This window comes from Drosophila montana, unplaced genomic scaffold (assembly GCF_035044405.1).
Source record: "Drosophila montana isolate Dmon_TW-CO22-7 unplaced genomic scaffold, ASM3504440v1 contig_786_1, whole genome shotgun sequence".
Lineage (NCBI taxonomy): Eukaryota > Metazoa > Arthropoda > Insecta > Diptera > Drosophilidae > Drosophila > Drosophila montana.
Window position 1 is genome coordinate 746273 of NW_026999081.1, and position 21591 is coordinate 767863.

Sequence of the window (21591 nt, forward strand, 5' to 3'; positions counted from 1 at the left end):
GCCGTTCTATTTTGTACCAATGGGATTTTAAAATAGCTAAAACTAAATAAAAAATAGCTAAAACAAGCCAAAAATGGCAAACAAAAAAAAAACAATAAGATTAACAGCTGATATGTTTTTTAGAAAAAGCTAAAACAAAAATAACAAGAAAATAGCTAAAACACTTTAAAATCAGGCAGAATTGCAGACAACAGCCAGTTACAGCACAGCCACGTTTAGCTGGAAAATAGCTAAGCCGGCAGCACGGTTCGCACTTGCTGGCTGCTGTTTCGGGTTTTGCGCGTTTCGCGCATCGCGTTTCGGCTTCGTTTCGGCTTCGTTCGTAGTTTCAGTTGATCTTCAGCCGCGGCGCGTTGCGGTTCGTGTCGGCATTTCGTGTGTTTATTTTTTTTCCTATTTTGCTTTCTTACGGTTTTTCTTGCGGCCAATTTGCAACGTTTGCGTTTTATGCGCTGCATCTAAAGATATTTTTTTTTTTCGGTTTTTATTATCGGTTTATGCTTTGCGCAAGTTTTCGAAAATAAATTGACGAAAGGCAGTGAAAAAAGTGCGTAATTGCAGTTTGTGTTTTGGTTTGTTTGTTTTGTTTATGTTTTTTTTTAATTTATACTTTTTTTTTGTTTGTTTGTTTTGCGCTTGCATTTTTGTGTTTGAGCTGCGGCGGCGACTGCGGCTATGGCTTTGGCCTGCCCTTTTTTTTTTGTACTCTTGTCTTTCAATTGTGGCGGCGTCTGTGTGTGTGTGTGTGTGTGTGTGTGTGTAGGTTGTCGTTTTTTGTATTTAATTTTTGTTTTGTTTTTTGTTATGAAGCACAACTTTCACGCGCCTCAAGTGAAACTGTTAACGGAGCCCGGGCACCAAAGCAGAAGAAGTAGCAGCAGCCGCAGCCGCTTCGTCTGCTGCTCTTGTTGCTGTTGTTGTTGTTGTTGTTGGCATACTTTGCTTATCACAAAATCACAGCAAAAACAAAACAAAAATCTCATCATTTGCATATGTTGCTTATCAGCTTTTATTTTCCAACATTTTAGCCATTTTTTATATATATTTTTGAATTAGTTTTCTTTGCTGCACTTGCTGCTTCAAGCTTCAAGTTTGTCGCCTAAGTCTTTTGCTCACTGCTTGCCTGCACTGCTTGCTGCAGTTGCTGCTGTTGCTATTATGCATATTTGTTGTTGTTGCCTTAAACTCGTTTGCCGAGCGCATTACATGCCACGCCCCCCTTACCCGCCAGCATGCAGTGTGTGCAACAAAACAACAACAACAACAACAACAACAAATAATAATTTAATAAAAAAAATAAATAATACGAAAAAAAATACAATCATGCTGACATTGACACGAATTGCAGAGAGCGCGAGAGACCAAGAGACAAAAGGCAGCCAATTTAGACGGCAGCGCACAACAAATTCCATGGTGTAAAGTCTAAATCAACAAAACTGCAAGCTAAACTAGAAACAACAACAACTACAAATAACTATTAGCAGCTAAAATGCAGAGCGCTCAACGCACATATACCCTGCAAAAAGTTCTGCTTTATTTTAGTTTACTTTTTTAAAATACTTTCTTTACTTTTGTTTAAATATAAATTGTTTTGCCTATTTACATGGCATTTACTTGGTTGTAATTTTGACTTTTTATTCAGTTATTCTCGAGGATTTTCGACTTATATGCCAAGTTCTGCATACATTTACGTGGTTTGGGTCTATGTAAAGCTACATACCAAATTTTCGGGCCCTACATGGACTAGATCCTGAGTTTACATAGATTGACTGCAGCTGTTTACCTTGCTTGGACTTATATATGCGCTCGGTGTGTACAGTTGCACTTCTTACACATTCGCCAACACACTTGCCCGTTTGCAGGGTATACGAATGGCATTTATGTCCAAAATTGTATTCAATTAAAGTGCATAAATTCCTTCAATGTCATTCACAAAACATTTTAATTTTAGTTAAACACTTGATGGCTGTTGTTGTCGCTTTTGAATAATGCGTCTTAACATAATTTGAGTGCTGTAAACGGCCAATGATTGAGCCCAAGCTGTTGTTGTTGTTGTTGTTGTTGTTGTGGTTGTTGACATAAGCAAGGTCGTCAGTCAATTGGGCGCAACAAGTGGGGGAAAAATCCCAGCTCACAACTTTCAAATTGCTTTTTTTTTCTCCACTTGAAAATCATCTCGTAAATGGATAAACTATATACATATGAGTAACTGGGCTCAAGCATTGGAACCACACGATTTAAACAGGAAAACAAGATTTTAAGCTTAACTCTTCTATATATGTTTTGTTAAGGTCGTACAGAAATATTACGAGCGTGTACTTTAAACGCCTTCCCTTGAACCTTGTCTGGAGTGTTAAATATAATATGAAGCGTACAAATATTTCCCGAGTCAAGACACAGTCTAAACATTGTACAGAAGGGAAATTTTAGGCTAATGAGGGAGGAAGGGGAGCGTTATAAAATGAAAGATTTTTGATATAAATATATACTATTCAAGACATCGACATCGATTGCTTGGAAATGGGGCAAGTTATCGATTATCGGAAACGAACCCGTAATGCGCGGGCAATAGGAGAACCTCTAGCTCTAATAGGTTCTGAGATACAGACAGACAGAAAGGGTATAAAAAGGTTATTTTTCAAATAAATTTAGACAAAATATTGTTCTTGAATGCAATTGAAATTGAGTTCGTTTTTGAAAGGGGCATAGCTGGGCAAATAAAACACCTCCATCTTGTCGGTGATGCTATTAGAAAATTGTGTATATTCATTTTAAGCATTTAATTTTCATACTTTGATGTATTTAATAATTGGAAAGACACTCGTTTTTGTCGACCATTAATGAATAAATAAATAAATAAATGCACGGACGTGGGTTGACAAGCTGAGAAGTTACACTTGCATTATAGCCGGACGACGCCGGGTAATTTATTCTAATCGGTGTCAACAAAATTTTTAAATAACACTTCTCTTCTATCACTTCTCTTTCTTCTCTCACGAACTTTTGTAAATACCTTTTTTTGGAGGCAGTGAAAGCAAATTATTCTCGTGGTCCGAAAAACTCTGCTAAAAGTTGCGAGTTCTAGAAATGGAATTTGTTAAACGTAAGAATTGTCAAAGAGGGCACACAGCAGTCAAATTCCCAATCGCTTTTAGCAGAAGCCTCTTCTTTCTGTGTCTGTCTGGAAACTAGGAAATAATGTTGTTCACTTTGGATCGAAGTGGAAAGGCAACCAATAATAGCCCAACTATGGCTTAAATACCTGCTTGTGGACTATATATAGAATATATATCATGCCATATTGTTGCGTTTCCTGAGCTCCATTTCAAATAATTAACTTTTACTTTGTGTACCACTTGCTCGATACACAAACCAATTAACTAGATTCGTGCTGAAAGCATTTGAGAATTATAAGCGCACTTCTTTGCCAACATCCGCTCAGACGTCATTTAATTCCGCGCTAATTCCCTTTGGCTTTCTACAGCAGAGGTCATCTATCTAGATCTCCAGCTGGCCAACAATTAATGCCATAATTAGCCAGCACTAAGTCCAACAATTATCTATGATTAATTCTGTCGCTTGGCTAGCAGAGATCCAGTGCACTGCACCTGACTATTGGGGTCGATGGGGCAACTGCTTCGCTATCAGCGATTGTCTGGCTTGGGGTTGGGCAACCGGAGACATTGCGGTTGCCAAGACCCAAAGACATTCAGCCACAGCGGCAACAGTATGAGATCCGTAATTGGAGGAGTCTCTTCTAACATTTCAGTACGTGCTAAATTGGGCCATGTGGCCAAACAGTTGTTGGGCTCGCGCTGTCGAACTTTAAATGCTCTTGGCAATTTTTTCAAATAACAAGAGCGTTCGGCCCTGGGCAGTGCCCGACTAGTAGCTACCCTATATCCCTGTGCTTTACAACTATTCCGACAATACACACAAGCATGCCAGCCGCTTGCTGTACTTCTTCTGCCCTTGTTTTCCGAGCTTGATGAAATTTTTAGGGTAAAAATATGGCATCCTAATGCGCATAGATACTTAAGGCCTTAACTATATCTGCATAAAAGCATTTCTTTTAATATTGTGCGAAAGTCTGCAAAAAATGATATATTCGGGATTTGTGTGCACGTATAATGCACATAGTATAGAGAGTCCTTATGCCATATTTGGTGTCTGTGCATATTATAGGCCCTGAGATAGGATGGAAAAGCAGGGTTTCATGTGCGGAAAGTTATCGATAATTGTAAACCATCCCGATTTGCTCGGAAAAGCTACCTTAAGAATGTAGTGAATATCGAAATATCAAAAAATAATAAATAAATGTATTTATATTCTTGATATTCTTAACGTAAATCGGGATAGTTTGCAATTATCGATAACTTTCCATGAAATCGATTAAAATATATATCGAAACCCTGCCTATCGTGCCTATCTCAGGGCGTATAATAGGCATAGACACCGCAATTTGGCATACATATATATATTTGTTAATTTGATGTCACATATTATATATCAAATTCATAATACCCTCTACAAAGGGCATACAAATTGCTTGCCTTGCGGCACTCGAGTCGCATCCCACGCTTTCATGAAGCCCACTTGACCTGCTCTCCATTCTTTACTCCCCCCCCCTCTCTCTCTCTCTCTCTCTCTGTCTCTCTCTCTCTCTCTCTCTCCTTTTCTATCTGCCTGTCTCTCTCCCCTCCACTCTCTGTCTCTCTCTCCTTTCACCCACTCTCTGCCTCTCATCTCGCCCAGCGCTTAGTTTTCGGTTCTGGGCCATAACTGTTTGCTGGGCTGACGGAGCCTGGAATATCTGGCCCAGAAAAGTGGGTCACATACGTTTGCCATTGCATATGGGTGTGTAATTGTTACCGTTGTTGTTGTTGTTGCTGTTGTTGTTGTTGTCTCATTGCATTTTACCGTTGGTTGGGTTTTCCACAGCCCCCCGTTAGTTGATTTATGGCGCATTGTCTTTTCGGCTTCTTCTGCTGCTTCTTCCTCTCGATTGCATGCAGTGCATGGACAATGAGTGTGCCACTGTGGAAATTCTTGTGAAAAATTAATGCAACAACAACAACAACAACAGCAACAGCCGCGACGACAATGGGTAACACTATTAGAAGCAACTAATTGTATACAGCTAAAAGTTACAACAACAACGAAATGTAAAAAAAAAATGAAGAAAAAAAACTTTAATGTAACGGCGGAAACTTCATGCGCCGCTGGTTTTTTATCATATCTTGTTGTTGTTGTTGTTGCTGTTGTTGCTGTTGTTGCTGCTGTGGTTGTTGTTGTTGTTGCTGTCCAGCGCCCGTTGGCTGCCTCCCTTTTTTCATTTTTTTTGCTTGCCAAGTCCGTCGTAACAAACAGGAAACTATTTATGCGATTTGCCGCTGCTGCTGTCATGCGAAAATTGGCTAAGGAAATTTGAACATTTTTCGTTTATTTACTTACTTTATTTTTTTTTTCCGTTTATTTTGGCTGCGCGCCAGCGACTGCAAGTTCGTTGCCTAAGTCTTTCGTATTGCAAGCCAACAAATAAAAATCTCTGCGATTGCTGGCATTAAAATGACACACACACACACACACACACACACACACACACGCACACTCAGCGCTCAGACAAATCGATCAAAAGTGATTGCCCAAAAGTTGGCACAAAGCAAATGCATTGTTTTGCTTGCGTGTGCGTGTGAGTGTGTGTCGGTTCCTATTTATACCCACGATGCCATAAATATTGGTCAAGAATAGGGTATTATAAAATGTTGCAAGCAACAGCCAACAGGCAACAAGTGTTAATTAAAAACTACACAAGCAATATACATGTGTATATCAAAAATATATTTGTTTTACCTTCCATCTTCCAGATATATGTTAGATATATATAAATCTATATCTATATATAACTGTTTTTGGCAGACTGATTCAACGTCAGATTAAAGGTAAGAGCTGAAGATGAAACTTTAATTGTAGCTGTGCTTTGGCGAATTCCACCTGAAAGTGAGGAAAACTCGTGAAATTCTTTTGCTTATCCTCCGTTCGGCTGCAAATTCATTTTATAAAGATCTTTGAGAAAAATCATTTAAGAGCTGTTTCACAAATGTCAAATAATGTGCAAGGATTCGGTCTAGAAGTCTTTACAAACATTTTTGCTTAAATTAATTTTTTTTTTTTTTAATCTTTTTATTTATTAAACGGGCTGTAAGGTTGCTGCGTCAGTCGTGTATTTTCCTTCCTTCTTTCTTCTGCAAACTCCCGAAATGAAAAACGTGGCTCGAATGGGTTTTTATAGGGGAGGTTTTTTCAAGTTTCGCCTGATTATTTTTAAGATGTGTGCAAAAACTTACTGAAGGCGTATTTAATGACTTTGGGAAAACCACCTCGCAGCTTGGATGCAATGGTTGGAACCTAAGGTATTTGGTCTTTCGGATTCTTCTCTTTTTAAAGGCTTGGTTCAAGGTCCGATTCATGTGTATATACATATTTCATTATTGATATCTTATATATCATATTTATATATCATATTTTATTAAATATTTCAAATAATATGCTTAACCTTCCAAATGGTATTAATGTTATAAATCTTTGGGGTTATATATATATATATATATAAATTGATGGTCGCATATTGTAAATATATAAATTCTAGATCAGCATCAACAGCCATGTCCGTCTGTCCGTCGTGAGTGTATTGTCTACAAGAGTATTAAATCTTCGGCGTGCCGAGGTAATTCTTACTTTTTCGTTTCAACTAATTTAGATAGCATATGCTACTTTAGCTGCAGTTACAGGGCATCTGCTCGTGTAGCATGCCCAACACTTTCGTTTCTTGGTTGCATGAATCGGCGGTAAGCAGTGCAGCCGCTTTGTGCTTTTCTTTTGGCATGGTTCGATTTCGTCTCTAGCTTTTGATTTCACACTCACAACTCTCTTGGCTTTCCAATGGGGGAATGGATGAGCTGTCAGTTCTGGACGAGCGTCACTGGCATATTGGCGTCCATTTATCGGACCGACGCGCAGTTTGTATTTAATGAGCAGAATTAGCCGCAAATGCGAAAATGAGCGCCGGCAACTGGCAGCTGGCGGCTGGCGGCAGCTGAAAGCGGACCCAGCACCCAAATTGGGTTAATCTATTTGAAAGTGGCAGCTGGTCTGACGCGCTGACGAACTGCCGGACTGCCGGACTGAGGCTGAGACAGTTTAAGTCGTCGTAGAAGTCGTGCGAAAGCCGCTTTAGAAGCATTATTGCCAGATACTTTCCATTTTGTCTATTCGCTGACAATGTGTTGGCGTATCTTTCGCTTTCCCAGCGCGACAAATGCATTTCTTTTAAGCCCATTTTTAGCTGCATCCCTTTTGCTGTGCTCTTTACGCTTCGTTCGTTCCGCATTTCCACAGCGTGTTGCGGGTGGCCGCAAGTCTTGCCATTGATTGATGGATCCACATGAACCGTCAAACAATGGCATTGTCTTTTCATAAGTTTGTCAACTGTCTGCGAATGAATGAACTTCAGCTAACGAGCGCTGTTAAGTTAACAGCTGTTAACTGCATGTTAATCAAGATAGCAAAGCACAGGCTTAAGGCTTTGAAAACTTGTTGCAGGCTCTAAGTGTTTTTTGATGGTCTTTTTCAAGTATTTAAATAGATTTCATATATTTGTATGTCATGTGTTGCATGTTATGTTTGGCTGCTTAGTAAATGGACAGTGCACTGTTTGAAAACTGCTTGCAACTGGCGCATTCAAGAGCTATGTTAACCCGCTGTTAAGTTACTAACATAAAAAGTAAGCTGTTCTGCATGTTATGTATCCAATTGGCTTTGTATAATTCAAATTTTCTTAGAATGTGTTAGCTTTGGCTGTTTAAATTTTGACTGTTAGCTTCTGGGAACTGCTCTGCGTTTTCTATGTATACACAAGAGACTTTGCTCTGAAAACATTGTCTGTTAACTCGCTAGACATTCATAATGCAGTCATGACTTTAAGAATTCTTAAAAACTATTGCACATAATTCCAAGTGATCTAATGTCATTGCCAAGCTATTTATAAAAAATTAAGCCGTCCAAGTTTTCCATGTAAAAAGATAACAGCAGCAAGTCAACAGCTTACTGTTAACATTACTTTAACATTTTTTGCGCTGCATAAACAAAAGGCTTACATTTTGAATGTGTGAGAGTTTAAATTTAAATAGTTAATTAAGTATTTGAAAAGGTGCGTGAATCAACTTGATTTGGTCTTAAGCAAACATAGAGAAGTATTGCTTAATCTCACAATGCGACCTTTAGAGTCAAATTAGCTTAACTTAACTCAAGCTCAAGCGCATAATTAATTAAAAAGAGCTTCTTGGAGGGCATTGGAGCAAAAGTTGATAATGCTTCTGGCTTATTTATCTTCCATTTGAAGAGCTTGCCTAATAGTTGGCTCGTATGCTAATTGATAAGTCACGGCTCGAATGAAAGTGAAGCTCAGTGAAGATTTGCTGTGCACTCAATAGATCAATAAATCAATCAATCTACAGTTTTCAATGCTGTTAACAATATTTGGTTTCGGTTTTTATTATCTCAAGCGCTTAGCAGGTTTTTTCTTTCGATCACTCTCAAAGTTTTCACTTTCGTTAGATGACACCCAGTTTTCATATCGCGGTCCGCAGTCTCCCGCCTAATTGACTCAGTTTCTTCTCTCGAAATTAGCTAAAAACTCGTCAACAAAAAACTTGATGACTTGATTTTGTGCTTTTATTGTTTTCATTTTTTTGTAAAATATTTTTTTATGCTTTTCGACTGCCGTGTGCTGTTAACCCAAATGTACACATTCAACTTCCAATGTTCAACGTTTAACGTTTAGCTCAACTCTGGAATTACACTATGCAACATAGTAAATAAAACTATTCATATATTTCAGATATAAATGGACACTTTGTGTGATAATCTGATAAAGAACAAGTTAAACAAAAACAAGTAAGAGCGCTCGACTAAGAGATATTCTGAACCCAGCTCTAATCTGGGCGAATGACAGAATGTATCTTAAATGTGGAATACTTCTAATGAGTTTATGCCTCACGAGAATATACATACCAAATTTTGTGTATTTAACGCTGAAAGTTTTTAAGTTATGCTTAAAAAATCATATTTAAAAATCGATTTTTATCGATATTTTAGTAATGATGACAAATATCGATCAAATATTATAAAATCGTTTTGCGTAGAGTAAGAGAGAATATATCTTTAAAATATCAAGTCTTTAGCTTTTGTAGTTTTCGAGATCAACGAGCTCTTACAGACAGTCAGGCGCAGGTTTCTAAAGACCAGGCTAGATCGACTCAGCTCGGGATCTGGCCAAGAATATATATACTATATATGCTCGGAGATGCTTCCTTCTGCCTGTTACATATATTTGCACATAACCAATATACCCTTTTGACAAATTTTTAAAGACTTGGGATATTCAAGTTTTCTTCAGTGAATCCGTAAAATCATTTGGAAATTGTTTGCAATAAAATGTTGCTACCTTTTTACCCATTTTCAACGGGTTCATTAATTATAATCTGGAAAAACTTGAATTTCTGTAAGACGTCTCAAAAGAGGAATTTAATAATTTACGATGTTTATTCTATAATGTTTTCTTTGGTCGTATTTTTGAGGCATTTTCCCTCTGATCAAGTTTCCTTCAAAAGTTAACAATTCCACAAACTTGTCAAACATTGTAACGTTAGCTAACAGTCAACATTCGACAAGTGCAGCGTTGCCATATCATGTTTGTCATCGACTTCAAACTGCAAGATAAATGTTTAATATAAGTTTTGCAACTTTTGCAGTCAGTTTGTTGTTCAGGCATTGGCGCACAATTTTTGAAAACTTGAAATTTGCCAAACAAAAAAGCAAAGAGAGGAAAACAAGCGCCAACTAAATGACATGGCTTGTCATTGAAGCGTTGCCACACATTTATTGGCAAGGTGTTGCCATACCTATGCACACAATCTTAACACTTGCCTGCCAAATTTAACCAGCTGTTAACCTATGTTAAAGCAAACTTATGCCCGAGGCGCTGCCACAAAAGTTACATGCGGGCAAGTTGTTTAGATAAAAGAAGTCACATCCACAGCCGAGTCGCTATAGCCGGGCTCGTCTGTCTCTATAACATATAGCTCACATGACAACGCTCGGCCGAAAAACCTTTCTTGTTTTTCCAAGATGTTAAGATATCTTGACCCAATTTGGCAAGAGCCATAACAAGCTAGTTACATATGAGCAAAATCTTATCAATATCGGACTACTCGATGATATTGATAATGATATAGATGATATGATAATATGGCTTTATAGGAAGCATCGGTTGATAACTGAGCTCGTGTGTGCTGTTCTTAAAGTTATCTCGGACAAGATCGGCAAGTATGAGCTTCACAGTTTGCCTCACATGTCTGCAAAATGTCTCAAAACGGAGCTCTGTTATTTGGTCCCAATAGATGCAATAGGTCTTATATAAAACTTCTATATAAAAGCATTTACAAGCTCTTCATACCAAATGCAGTTCTTAAAAACAATACGATTTATGCTTGTGAACAATTGAACTAATTTTTGTTCGTATTCTCATTTTCATTAGTTTGTAGCATAGTGTAAAGTAGGTGTGCGTGTGCTTGAGCTTGTGCTTGTTAGCAATGTTTGACTTTTAACATTAGTTGCTTTTATTGTTTGCATATTGTCGTTGTTGTTGTTATTTGTTTGGCTAGAGAATCAGTGAAGCTGACATCAAAAAGTTCAATGGCCCAGCGCTTAGCGCACATCCTGTCGGCGAGCCGGCTTATTTATTATACAATAGTCAGGCAGCTGACAGCCAGACAATGGTCATAACAACAACAACAACACTTGTTGCCCGCATACTGGTATTTAGCTAAACATGCAATTGTTAATTGTTGTTGCTTCTTGTAATTGCAGGCCACACACACGCACACGCACACGCACACACAGACGCCCGCACAGAGCGAAGCTCATAAACAATCAATCAGCAGCAATCAGCATCAATCATAGCTCAAATCACAGCAAATTGGAGCTGCTTCTGCTGCTGCTGCTGCTCTTCAAGTGAAAGCTACGACAAGAGCAACTGTTGCTGCTGTCGCGTCTGGCACATAATTCAATCAAGCGCAAAGTCAACGCCATTACACGAACGCCCCAGACGCGGTTCATAGCGCCCCAGAGGCAGCCCGGGCCGGCCAGCTGCCGCTCCCCCGCAGCAACAACAGCAACAACAGCAACAACAGCCGCAACAGCTGCTCAGTCAGTCAGTCAGTGAGTCAGAGAGACGCTGAGACATCGCTGCAGACGCCATTGGCCGTGGCCAGGAACCAGTCAACAGCAAAAAGCAACCAGTCACGACCGCAGCGACTGCTGCTGCTGCCGCTGCTGCTGCTGGCAGGTTCACAAATAAGTGAAAGTGAATTTGTTTATGGTATATTGCTATTACCAAAGCGACAGAGACATAACACTCAAATAAAAAAAAAGAGCTAAACGAACAAGAAGAAGACGCGTCAGCAGCCCAAATCATAGCAACGCGAGCAATGCAATTGCAATTGGCCTAAAAAAACACACAGCAGCAACAGAGAGAGAGAGAGAGAGAGAGAGAGACGGAGAGAGAGCGCGTGTGCTCTTGAGCGAGCGTATTAGAGCTCATCTTTTCAATGCCAATTGACACTCTGCTCATCATTGAATAATCTCTAGCAACAACAACAACATCAGCAACATCAGCAACAACAGCAACAACAGCAACAACAGCAACATGCAACACATTTGCCTTACGCTGTCGCTGTTGCTGCTTGGCACTCGAACTTGCGGTAAGTAGACGCCAGTTCCATTATCTAATTGAGTTATACACACAAACACACACGCGCACACACACACACACACACACACGCACACACACTCGCACACTTCACCTCTTTGCTAATTGATTTATTGTGTGCTCGTAAATTGTACAACTAACTTTAACTGAGGATGGTTTCAATTTTCAAGTTTTTGTCTTTTTAAGAGACACCCACACACACCCCCCCACACAGCCCCCACACAGTCAATTGCAAGGCCAGCGGGTGGGCTTGTTGGGCGGAGTGCGCGTCCGTCCGTCCGTCCGTCCGTCCGTCCGTCCGTCCGTCTGTGGGCGTCTTTCAATTTATTTGGCCTCTTCGTCGAGTTTCACTTGACAAATTTTTGCCATTGAGCGACGCGCAAAACACTTCACAGATTGCACAATCGCCACAAATACCACAGCTACACACACACACACACACACACACACGCACAAACAAAGTGTGTACACATGTAATCGGAAATAGTCAACAAGTCGAAGAAGCGATTGCAATACCAAAAAAAAAAAAAAAATTCCAAAAAAATTGACACAAGTCCAAAATGGCAAATGAAAACAACGAAAGTCACAAAACGCGCCCCAAGCAAACCCAAAGAAACAACAAGTTAACTTGTCTGACACACAGCTAAAATACCTCTATAAAAAATAAAAATAAAAATATACATTTGTTTCTATCTAGACTTAGATTCACAATAAATTCGACAAGACTGTCAACAGCTACACTTAATAAAGTTTCAAAGACACGCCAGTTTGACAACTAAGCAGTAAATAGGACAAATATGAAGAACAAAACTTGAGCCGTGCAAAGCTGGGTAATATAATACTGTATGACATGCTTAGTGGCATTACCCAGTTTTGCGCGGCTCAGGGTTTCTTTCTTTAAATTGCACACACTGTATTTCCACCCATTTCCCGTGCGAGAGATTAAATATAATCTATATAGTTACTTGGAAATGAGTTTGGATACAAAATAAAAGTACCGTAAGTGCTGTAGTCGGGAGTGTTCGACTAGCAGATAGCCTGTGAAGTCATAACGCATTTGCTAAAGTAGAATATATATAAGCTAACGAGCTTCTGCAGTTTCCGAGATCAACGAGCTCATCCAGACCTGGCTAGATCGACTCAGCTCGTTGGGTTGACCAAGAATATATATGTATATACTTTATGTGCTCGGAGATGCTTCCCTCTGCCATTTGCACAAAAACATAATACCCTTTTAGCCATTTGCTTCAGGGTCGAATGCAAATGTGCATAAAGTCGCATAATCTATTTTTACTTATACAACCTTTGATCCACGTTTTACATAAATTTTCCGCCAATTTTTCGCACTTTCAATAGTGCTATTTTATCTACATACAACATATATTGACGTCTATGCCTTTATCTATATATTTCTGCATAGATTTATCTAAATCAGCGTCGTCTCAGCTCTTTCAAAGATCATAGATTTTCCTTATTGCATTTGGTGCTGGGTCATGAGTCGCGCTCATAAGTGCGGGAAATGCTTCAGCAATTAGATTTAAGCACCTGTCGTGTGGGTCATAAGCGTAAAGTGTTTTCCATTGTCTCTCAAAACCTTGGATGCATTTGGTTGCAAAAGTGCCATAAGATCCGTCACGTTGATATATGGAGGGTGCTTAACGCTGTTATGTCTGTGCATTAGCTGGAAAAGCACATCAAAGATGACGATATAGTAATAGAATATGGAAATATATAATATATAAAGCAATCAATATAAAAGCAAAAAATAATATGGATAAAGATATGGATTTCGATAGAGCTATGTATGAATATAGATACAGATATATTTATATGGATAAAGAGTTGGGTTTAGATAAAGTTATATATATATATGCAGATCGAGGTTTAGATAAAGATAGAGCTATGGAAATCGAAATGTATGTAGCTTTAGATTGAACTATAGATTAGGGCACAGAAAATATGGAGATATAGAAACATAATATGTATGGAAATGTACACAATATACAAATTAATATTTGTGTATATTATATTATTATAATAAATTCTGTACAAATGGGATAATGAAAAATGATATACTTAGTATCAGAAGCCCAGCCTAGCATGTGACCCACTCTATAGAGCAGGGTCGGGACACAGTTCTATTGCTGCAATCTCTTCCTGATTGGCCAATTTGGTGTCTCCCGATTGCCTGTTCTATAGCCAGATGATAATCATATACGCATATTAATTGCCACTTGCCACAACGTGTGTGGCATGGGGCGAAGCGTGGACAGATTTGTTTTTGTCTCTTTGGTTTTTGGCCACTTTAGTAACGCAATCACGACTCGGCAATTTATCATCGCTTCCAGCTAACGGCCATATATAAATATATATGTATACATATGAAACATAACTATATTATGGCTTGTGCTGGGGTTATGTCATCCGCACGTTCCAAATTATGGCGCAGTGTCTGAAAACGCAGAATGGAAACATTTGACGCGCCTGCCATTAAAGATATTCCAACAAGTTTTTGTTTTCTTTCATTTTTATGTTCTTTTTTAATGGCTCGTAATTTCGTATTTTATTTTTTAGGAAAGGCTCTAGAATTCTTAGAAGGCAGTGATCTTTTTATTTGTAGAATACTATTTTGACTTTAGAAATAGTTTAACTAGTCGCTTTATCTATTTCTTACTTTGTGCCGTTTGCTCTCTCTTTTGACTTTGTCCCTCACTCTCTCTCCCTCTCTCTCTCTCTCTCTCTCTCTCTATCTCTGTCGCTCGTTCTCTTTTTGTTAACTTTACACATTATTTGCAGTTTTAATGATTCTTACAACCGCACTCTTCATTTTGTAAATATCGCCTTTCTATGCAATTCTCATCACCTTAATTTAGGCTTTATTTCCATCATTTTACTTTTAACTTCCATTTTTTCTCAAATATGAATTGCCTTTCTATGCGACTTTCATAATAATAAGTATGTTTTCATGAGTCAACAAGTCTGATGAAGTGTGGCCGGTTTTTATCCCATCCAAACCATTTCCGAGCCGTTATATCCATCTTTAGAGCTATCAATTATTTCCATTCTATTGCGAACGACGCACGTGCGTCGGCTGCAAAGTGTCACATTTGAGTGCGATAGAAATGAATCATAGCCAATTAATTTACAAATTCACATTTTGCTCATCAATTGCAGCGTTCGGCGAGAAGGCGAACAATGCGACCACGCCCACAGTGATGGGCTATGCCAACTTTACGGAACTCTCCGAAGCGGTGCATGCCTCACTGCTGGCGCATGAGCAACTGCAGCGGCAGCGCCAACTGCTGCACGGACGGGCCAAGCGGGCGGTGAAGCGCGTCTGCTACGGGGAGCTGGGCTGCTTTGAGGACTCCGGCCCGTTCGCCTATCTGGAGATGCTGCCCTCATCGCCCGAGGAGATCAATACCAAGTTTTATTTTTACTCGACACGTCAGCGTTCGGATCGGCCGCTCATGGAGTTGTCCTTCCTCAATATGACTGCCGCGTTTGCTAAGGCCAAGGCCAAGGCCAAGGCCAAGCGCGAGTCCGAGACGCCAGCTCCGCCGGTCACAACCAGCGCGCCAGCGGGCACAGCTTCTGCGCCTGGCTTGAATGTGACCACCGAGAAACCGAATGTCATGGGCGCCAGTCCAAAGAAGCCGCCGCCGCCATCTATCGATGATCTGGAGGGCTTCGATGAGCTCTCCGTGCGCGTGATTGTGCACGGCTTTGGCTCCGCCTGTCCGCACGTATGGATCTACGAGATGAAAACAGCACTGATGGCAGTGGTGAGTAGCTAACTTGTAAATTTAACATGCAGTAGTGAGTAGCTGATGCGGTGACTTATTGCCTAAAGATTTCTTGCCAGCATTAGGTTTGATATTGGCATTAACATTTCATAATAAACATTTGTTTAACAACTGACTAGAAAATTTAACATGCAGTGGTGAGTAGCTAAAAGGGTCACTCATTCCCTAATGATCCGTTCCCCGCAGTAGCTAATATAGTTGCAGCATTAACAAGTGAGTTGTAAATTTAACACGCAATGGTGAGTAGTTGATGGGTTTGGGGTGTATCCACATCCTACAAAGATTTTTTACCAAGGAGTAGCTGTTATTTTTGTAATAAAACCTCGCGCATTTCTTAATTTACATGCGCTTTACAAGTGACTTGTAAATTTGACATGTAAATTGTCTAATCCAAATCTGATATGGAGCAAGTGTGCAGTCTAGTACTTCAACTGCTGAGGCCATAAGGAAGCTGTTGAAACGGGTAAAAGCCTAGGGACTTATTGCCACATGTTCCTTGTAAATTTAACACGCACTTTAAATGGAAGATTTGCTGACTTTCATTTGCCTATGAAGTCAGAGAATATATGAGAGCATTGGCAAGCATCTGGGAAAGCATTTGCCTGAATGGCTGGCTCAAACATGTTGCTGACTCGAGCAGGTCGAACACTATTCAATTTCGTTGCAAGTGAATCAACCTGTACAGCACTCTAGTAGAGACCTTGTACTCAATTTCATTTTAATTGAATTATTTTTTCAGGAGGATTGCATTGTCATCTGCGTGGACTGGGAGAATGGCGCTACCTTTCCCAATTATGTGCGCGCCGCGGCGAATACGCGTCTGGTGGGCAAACAGTTGGCCATGTTGCTGCAGCATCTGCAACAGCACAAGGGTCTCAATCTGATGCGCACCCATTTGATTGGCTTCAGCCTGGGGGCGCATGTCTCGGGATTTGCGGGCGCCGAGCTGCCCGGCTTGTCGCGCATAACCGGCTTAGATCCGGCTGGGCCGCTATTCGAGGCGCAGCATCCGAAGGTGCGGCTGGACAGCAGCGATGCGGATTTCGTCGATGTAATACACTCGAACGGCGAGAATCTAATATTGGGCGGCCTGGGCTCCTGGCAGCCCATGGGCCATGTCGACTACTATCCGAACGGCGGGCGCGTCCAGACGGGCTGCTCTAATCTGTTTGTGGGCGCCGTTACGGATTTCATCTGGTGTAAGTCCGATCACATATCACAATTTCATGGTGTGCTCATCCTTCTGACCAATTCACAGCTGCCCAGGCGGCGGAGGATGAGGAGGGGCGTTCGCTTTGCAATCATCGGCGCGCCTATAAGTTCTTTATTGATTCGGTGGCGCCGCGCTGCATGTTTCCCGCCTTTCCCTGCGCCAACTACGATGACTTTCTCAAAGGCAAGTGCTTCCCCTGCGCCCAGGACGATGAGGATCTGGCCGAGGGTGTGCCACGCTGCGGCAACATGGGCTACTATGCGGACAGATCGACCGGCCGCGGCCAGCTCTATCTGCTGACGCGCGAGGAGGAGCCCTTCTGTGCGCATCAGTTCCAATTGCAGATCTTCAACTCGTTCAACGATCTGCCACTGCGCACCATTGGCCGCCTCGAGGCCATACTCGAGGGCGATGGCGGCCTCAACGAGACCTTCGAAATATCCGAGTGAGTACCAAAATGTTGCCTGCTGCAGCAGCTGCCAAGCTATGCAACAAATCTAGTCTTCGCCTTCATGGCAAAACTGCAAGCTTACTTTTTTGGGTAGATTGACGCCTCCTAAAACCCATGGTCCGAAAGGATCGAGTCAAATCTGGAGAGACCTTCGTGTGTCCGTCTGTGTGTAACTAAAGCTACTCAAGCTTAAGACTTTACATTCTCCTTTGCCATTTGCAAAACGAGCTTATAATATTTTATCGATATCTCGCCTCATTTCAATAATATCGATAGATATCGATATCGATATCGATGTAAGGGCTAGATACACCAGATATGTAGACTATCGTATAGTATACAGAGGTCTGGAATATTTCACATTTTGGATACCCTAGCTCATCCCCTCCTAAAGTGTTAAGACTCATTTTAAAAAGCTAGAACGCATAGAAGGAAGCTAGAATGTTTATAAAAGGTAGCTTGGTAATGGGGTCAGGATATTTCCTAGTCGGATACCCCCTACTTGAGAAGTCTTGTTTTTACTGGGATAAACATTTTTCTCTAACGATTTTTAAAGTTTACCCCATTTCGTTTATCTCCTGATCAGAGACTCCCGACTAGTTGCTTTTGTTATGCTTACATTTTATTGAAACCATTTTTAAAGCTTAGCCTTTTTTTAGCCGTTTTAAAAGGTGATTGTTAGTTTGTAAATCCATTTGCTTGGTCGTTTATCCATGTATTTTTGAGCCAATTTTATCCTGCATTTTTGTTATGTCCGAATTTCGCTAAAAATTAAATTAAAAAAACAACATTTTTCAATGACTTCAAGCAACGTTCAGACACACTTATAGCATGTGATTTATTCGTAGGTCTCTTAATAAGATTTTCTTAAGCGTTAAGAGCATTAAAAGTGGTTAAGAGTTGCGCAAGTTATGGGCACAACAGAGAATCAAGTTTATCATGGGCAAAGTAAACCATAACTTGTCGCAATTTACCAAAAAAATAAGGTTTAGCCATATTTTAACTGTCGCTCGTTTTCATGCTTTGCCCATTGTCAAATTACAGAAAAGACGATGCGGAGTTCTTTGCCGGCGACATTGTGTCCAAAATAATTGTGCCTCATCCGGCGCTGGGCTTTCCCACCACGCTCAGCCTGCACTACAAGTCGTACAGCGGCTGGCTGTCGAAGGGCCTGCCCCACTGGGACATTGATAAGGTGGTGCTGACCGACAGCTTTGGACGCAGCCACTCGCTCTGCCGGCCCAGCACCAAGCTGAGCAGCGGCAGTCCCGTGCGCATGCGCCTGCAGGCGGGCAACTGTGAGCTGGACAACCAGGATGACTATGGCGCGTATACTACTCAGCCGCCGGCTGGATTGCCGACGAGCACGGATGCACCCGAGTCGGACTCCAGTGGACAGGCGTCCGGTCTGAGCGCCAGCGTTGATGGGGTCGAGAGTGTGAAGCAGCGCAAGGACATATTCAATTTGGGCACCAGCTTCAAGCTTGCACAGAATCAAACCTATCCGCTGGACCAGGCGGCCGAGCTGCCCTGGCAGCCCATACTGGTTGGCAATTCCCTGGACAAGGACAACACCGAAGCGGAGCCGGCCGAGTCCAGTCGCAGTCTGTCCGATGCTTTGGCGCCCGGCGAACAGCCGACCAATGAGATATTCGAGCCGGTGCTCAAGGATCGACGGCTGGCTGTCAATCGTGGACGCAATCTACACGATCCGGCCAACACGTCGGAGATTGTGGAGCCGGTGCTCAAGGCGACCACACCGCGCGCCAAACAGGGCAAGGATCTGCAGCTGGCCGAACCAGTGGATGGCAATGCCAACGCCAGCTCCACGGACACTCCGGCTCTGGCCACGCCGCCCAAAATGATGGCACAGCTCTCCAGCGGCGCGGAGGAGCCGCAAACGGTGCAGTTGCTGCCGTTCCGGCTGGGCGAGCTGCTGCAGCGCGCCGAGCGCTACGCAAGGGAGACTCTGCTGCCGCTCATATCTGTGCAGGCGCCGCGCTTCTTTGGCTTCAATGTGACGCCACACGATCGTGAACTGGCCCGACCCGGCGAATCCCGCAAACCTCGCTACATACCACGCTACGAGGAGGCCGCCTTCCTCAACAGCAGCAGCAGCAGCAGCGGCAGCAGCGGCCAGCAGCGCCGCAGTTCGGATTCGGTGGAGTCAACGGATCAGGCGGCACGCCGCAATCTGTTCCGTTTGCTGCGCTCGAATGGGGCACGCGGTCGTGCCGCCCAGCAGCGGCAGGCGGCTCCGTTGGCCATCCGGGAGCCAGACCAAAACGACTTCAATTATTACACAAATATGCTGCAGACGGAGTCGCGCTCTATGCGACCCGAGGCACCCGAGTATCGGCCCGTTTTCGTTGAGCTGCCCACATATCGGCCGCCTTCCGCCGGCCAGGTAAAGGCCACGGCAAAGGGTCAGCGACGTGCACGCCTGCAGCGGAGTCCCTGAGGCATTCTGGGCGGGGGTCGGGAGATGGGACGCAGCTATAAGTGAACACAATGTGATATGATAAACAGAGATCAGCTCTGCTGCAGCGCACAGTGGGGCTGCTCAGCGTTTTCGTCGAGTAAAAAATGTCCTGGCCAGAACCCAAACGCATTTTGGGGCCCCAGACTCGTCGTACCAAAAAACTTCACCTTGCACTGTAAATAATCGTTAAATGGAATTTGAATGGAATTCGGACAACATCGTTTCGCTGTTGACCGACAGTTCTCTATGCAATAAGTTTAGCCGTTAAGTTTATAATGTGACCAATTAAATAAATTATTAGCATGCTAAGCATAACATAAACCGACGTATTTAGCTTCTAAATGAATCTCCATAAAGGAACTATCGGTAGGGTTATTAAATACAGACTCCATTGAAAATGGGTTAACAGAGTTTAATGGATTTGTGCAAACTCCTAATTCATAAATTATATATATATTCGTGATCAGGACGTCGAGTCGAATTGTTCTAGTCATGCCCTTCTGTCAGTCTGTCTGATCGTCCATTTGGAAAACCACGCACAAAACATATCGAATTTTTCCCCATAATATCGATAAATATCGAATTCTCAGACAAAGCTTCTAAAGCATAGCTCGACATTTGTCAAGTAGGATATATTACAAGCTTCTTTATAAGGAGTATTACCAAAATAATTTAAAATGTCGACTTCTTTCGCCATAATATCGATAAATATCGAAATTATTAGAAGTATTGTAATAATACAATTTAAAATATATATTCTTATATGAACGACCCCATCACTTTTAGTTTGTCGATAATTTCCCACCTCAAGACTTCTTTCGCCATAATATCGATAAATATCGAAATTGTTAGGAGTATTGTTATAATACAATTTAAAATATATATTCTTACATGAACGACCCCATCATTTTTAGTTTGTCGATAGTTTCCCAGCACAATATCGATAATTATCGAATTTTTAGACATGGTTTCTTAAGCATAACAGTTGTAGAGCTGGATAAATTAAAAATATACCACGATATTGATAAGAACCCCACTTTTAAATTTCGAGCCTTACGCCTTCCAAAGCTGCCTATATACTATATATATATAGATACTATCTTAAGATCGTTAAATCTGGCCTTCGATAGCTCTATGTTCTATAAGCTGCTTTTTTTAGCTTATATGGGTATTTATGGTTATCGATTTTAAAAAGTACGATAATTGGTTAAGCTTAGAGATCAAAATTGATCCGCAAATCGTAATCGTTGCATATGTTAGTTTATATTTGAACTTACCGCTGAGTGTAAATATCGGTACCAATCGATGCATGTCTTATAGTTGAGCGATAAATATCATTGTAATAAACATTGTTACCAGCCTTTTTATTGTGATGATCGAAAAGTGTTGCATAAAATTTCAAGTGTGATATTACTGGCGAAAAAATCGTTTCTTGTTGCGATAACATATTAGCACTATTTTCTTTCAAGTGCCAAATTCGAAAAGGGAATACTTTTGTCCTCGTGTAACACACTATTCGTGCTCTTCTCATTCAATGTTCTTCTCTGACTTTTAGTACTATTATGCAACACTTAATACGAAACGGAACGGTATACATAACACTCGGGTCATGCTCGACATGGAGTGTTTTTTTTCTCACACCAAGAAACCCTAACACTGAATAGGAGAGCAATATTGAATAACAATGGCTTCTGTCAAACTCTCAGTTTATTACTAACATTTAATAGTAAATATTCAAGAAGAATATAGACAAATCAAGTAAGAGGCTTTAGGGGATACCCTGAAACCTCTTCTATCAACACCAAATGC

General features: G+C 41.3%; 1 protein-coding gene across 1 annotated transcript; it reads left to right on the forward strand.

Annotated features, from left to right (window-relative positions):
* Positions 1-11246: 11246 nt before the first annotated feature.
* LOC135439989 (uncharacterized) lies at positions 11247-20103 on the forward strand. Its single transcript, XM_064698922.1, has 5 exons — positions 11247-11822; positions 15005-15615; positions 16376-16835; positions 16895-17294; positions 18345-20103. Exons 1-5 carry the CDS (start codon positions 11768-11770, stop codon positions 19759-19761), a joined length of 2943 nt encoding a protein of 980 aa, XP_064554992.1. The 5' UTR covers positions 11247-11767; the 3' UTR covers positions 19762-20103.
* The last annotated feature ends 1488 nt before the right edge of the window (positions 20104-21591 follow it).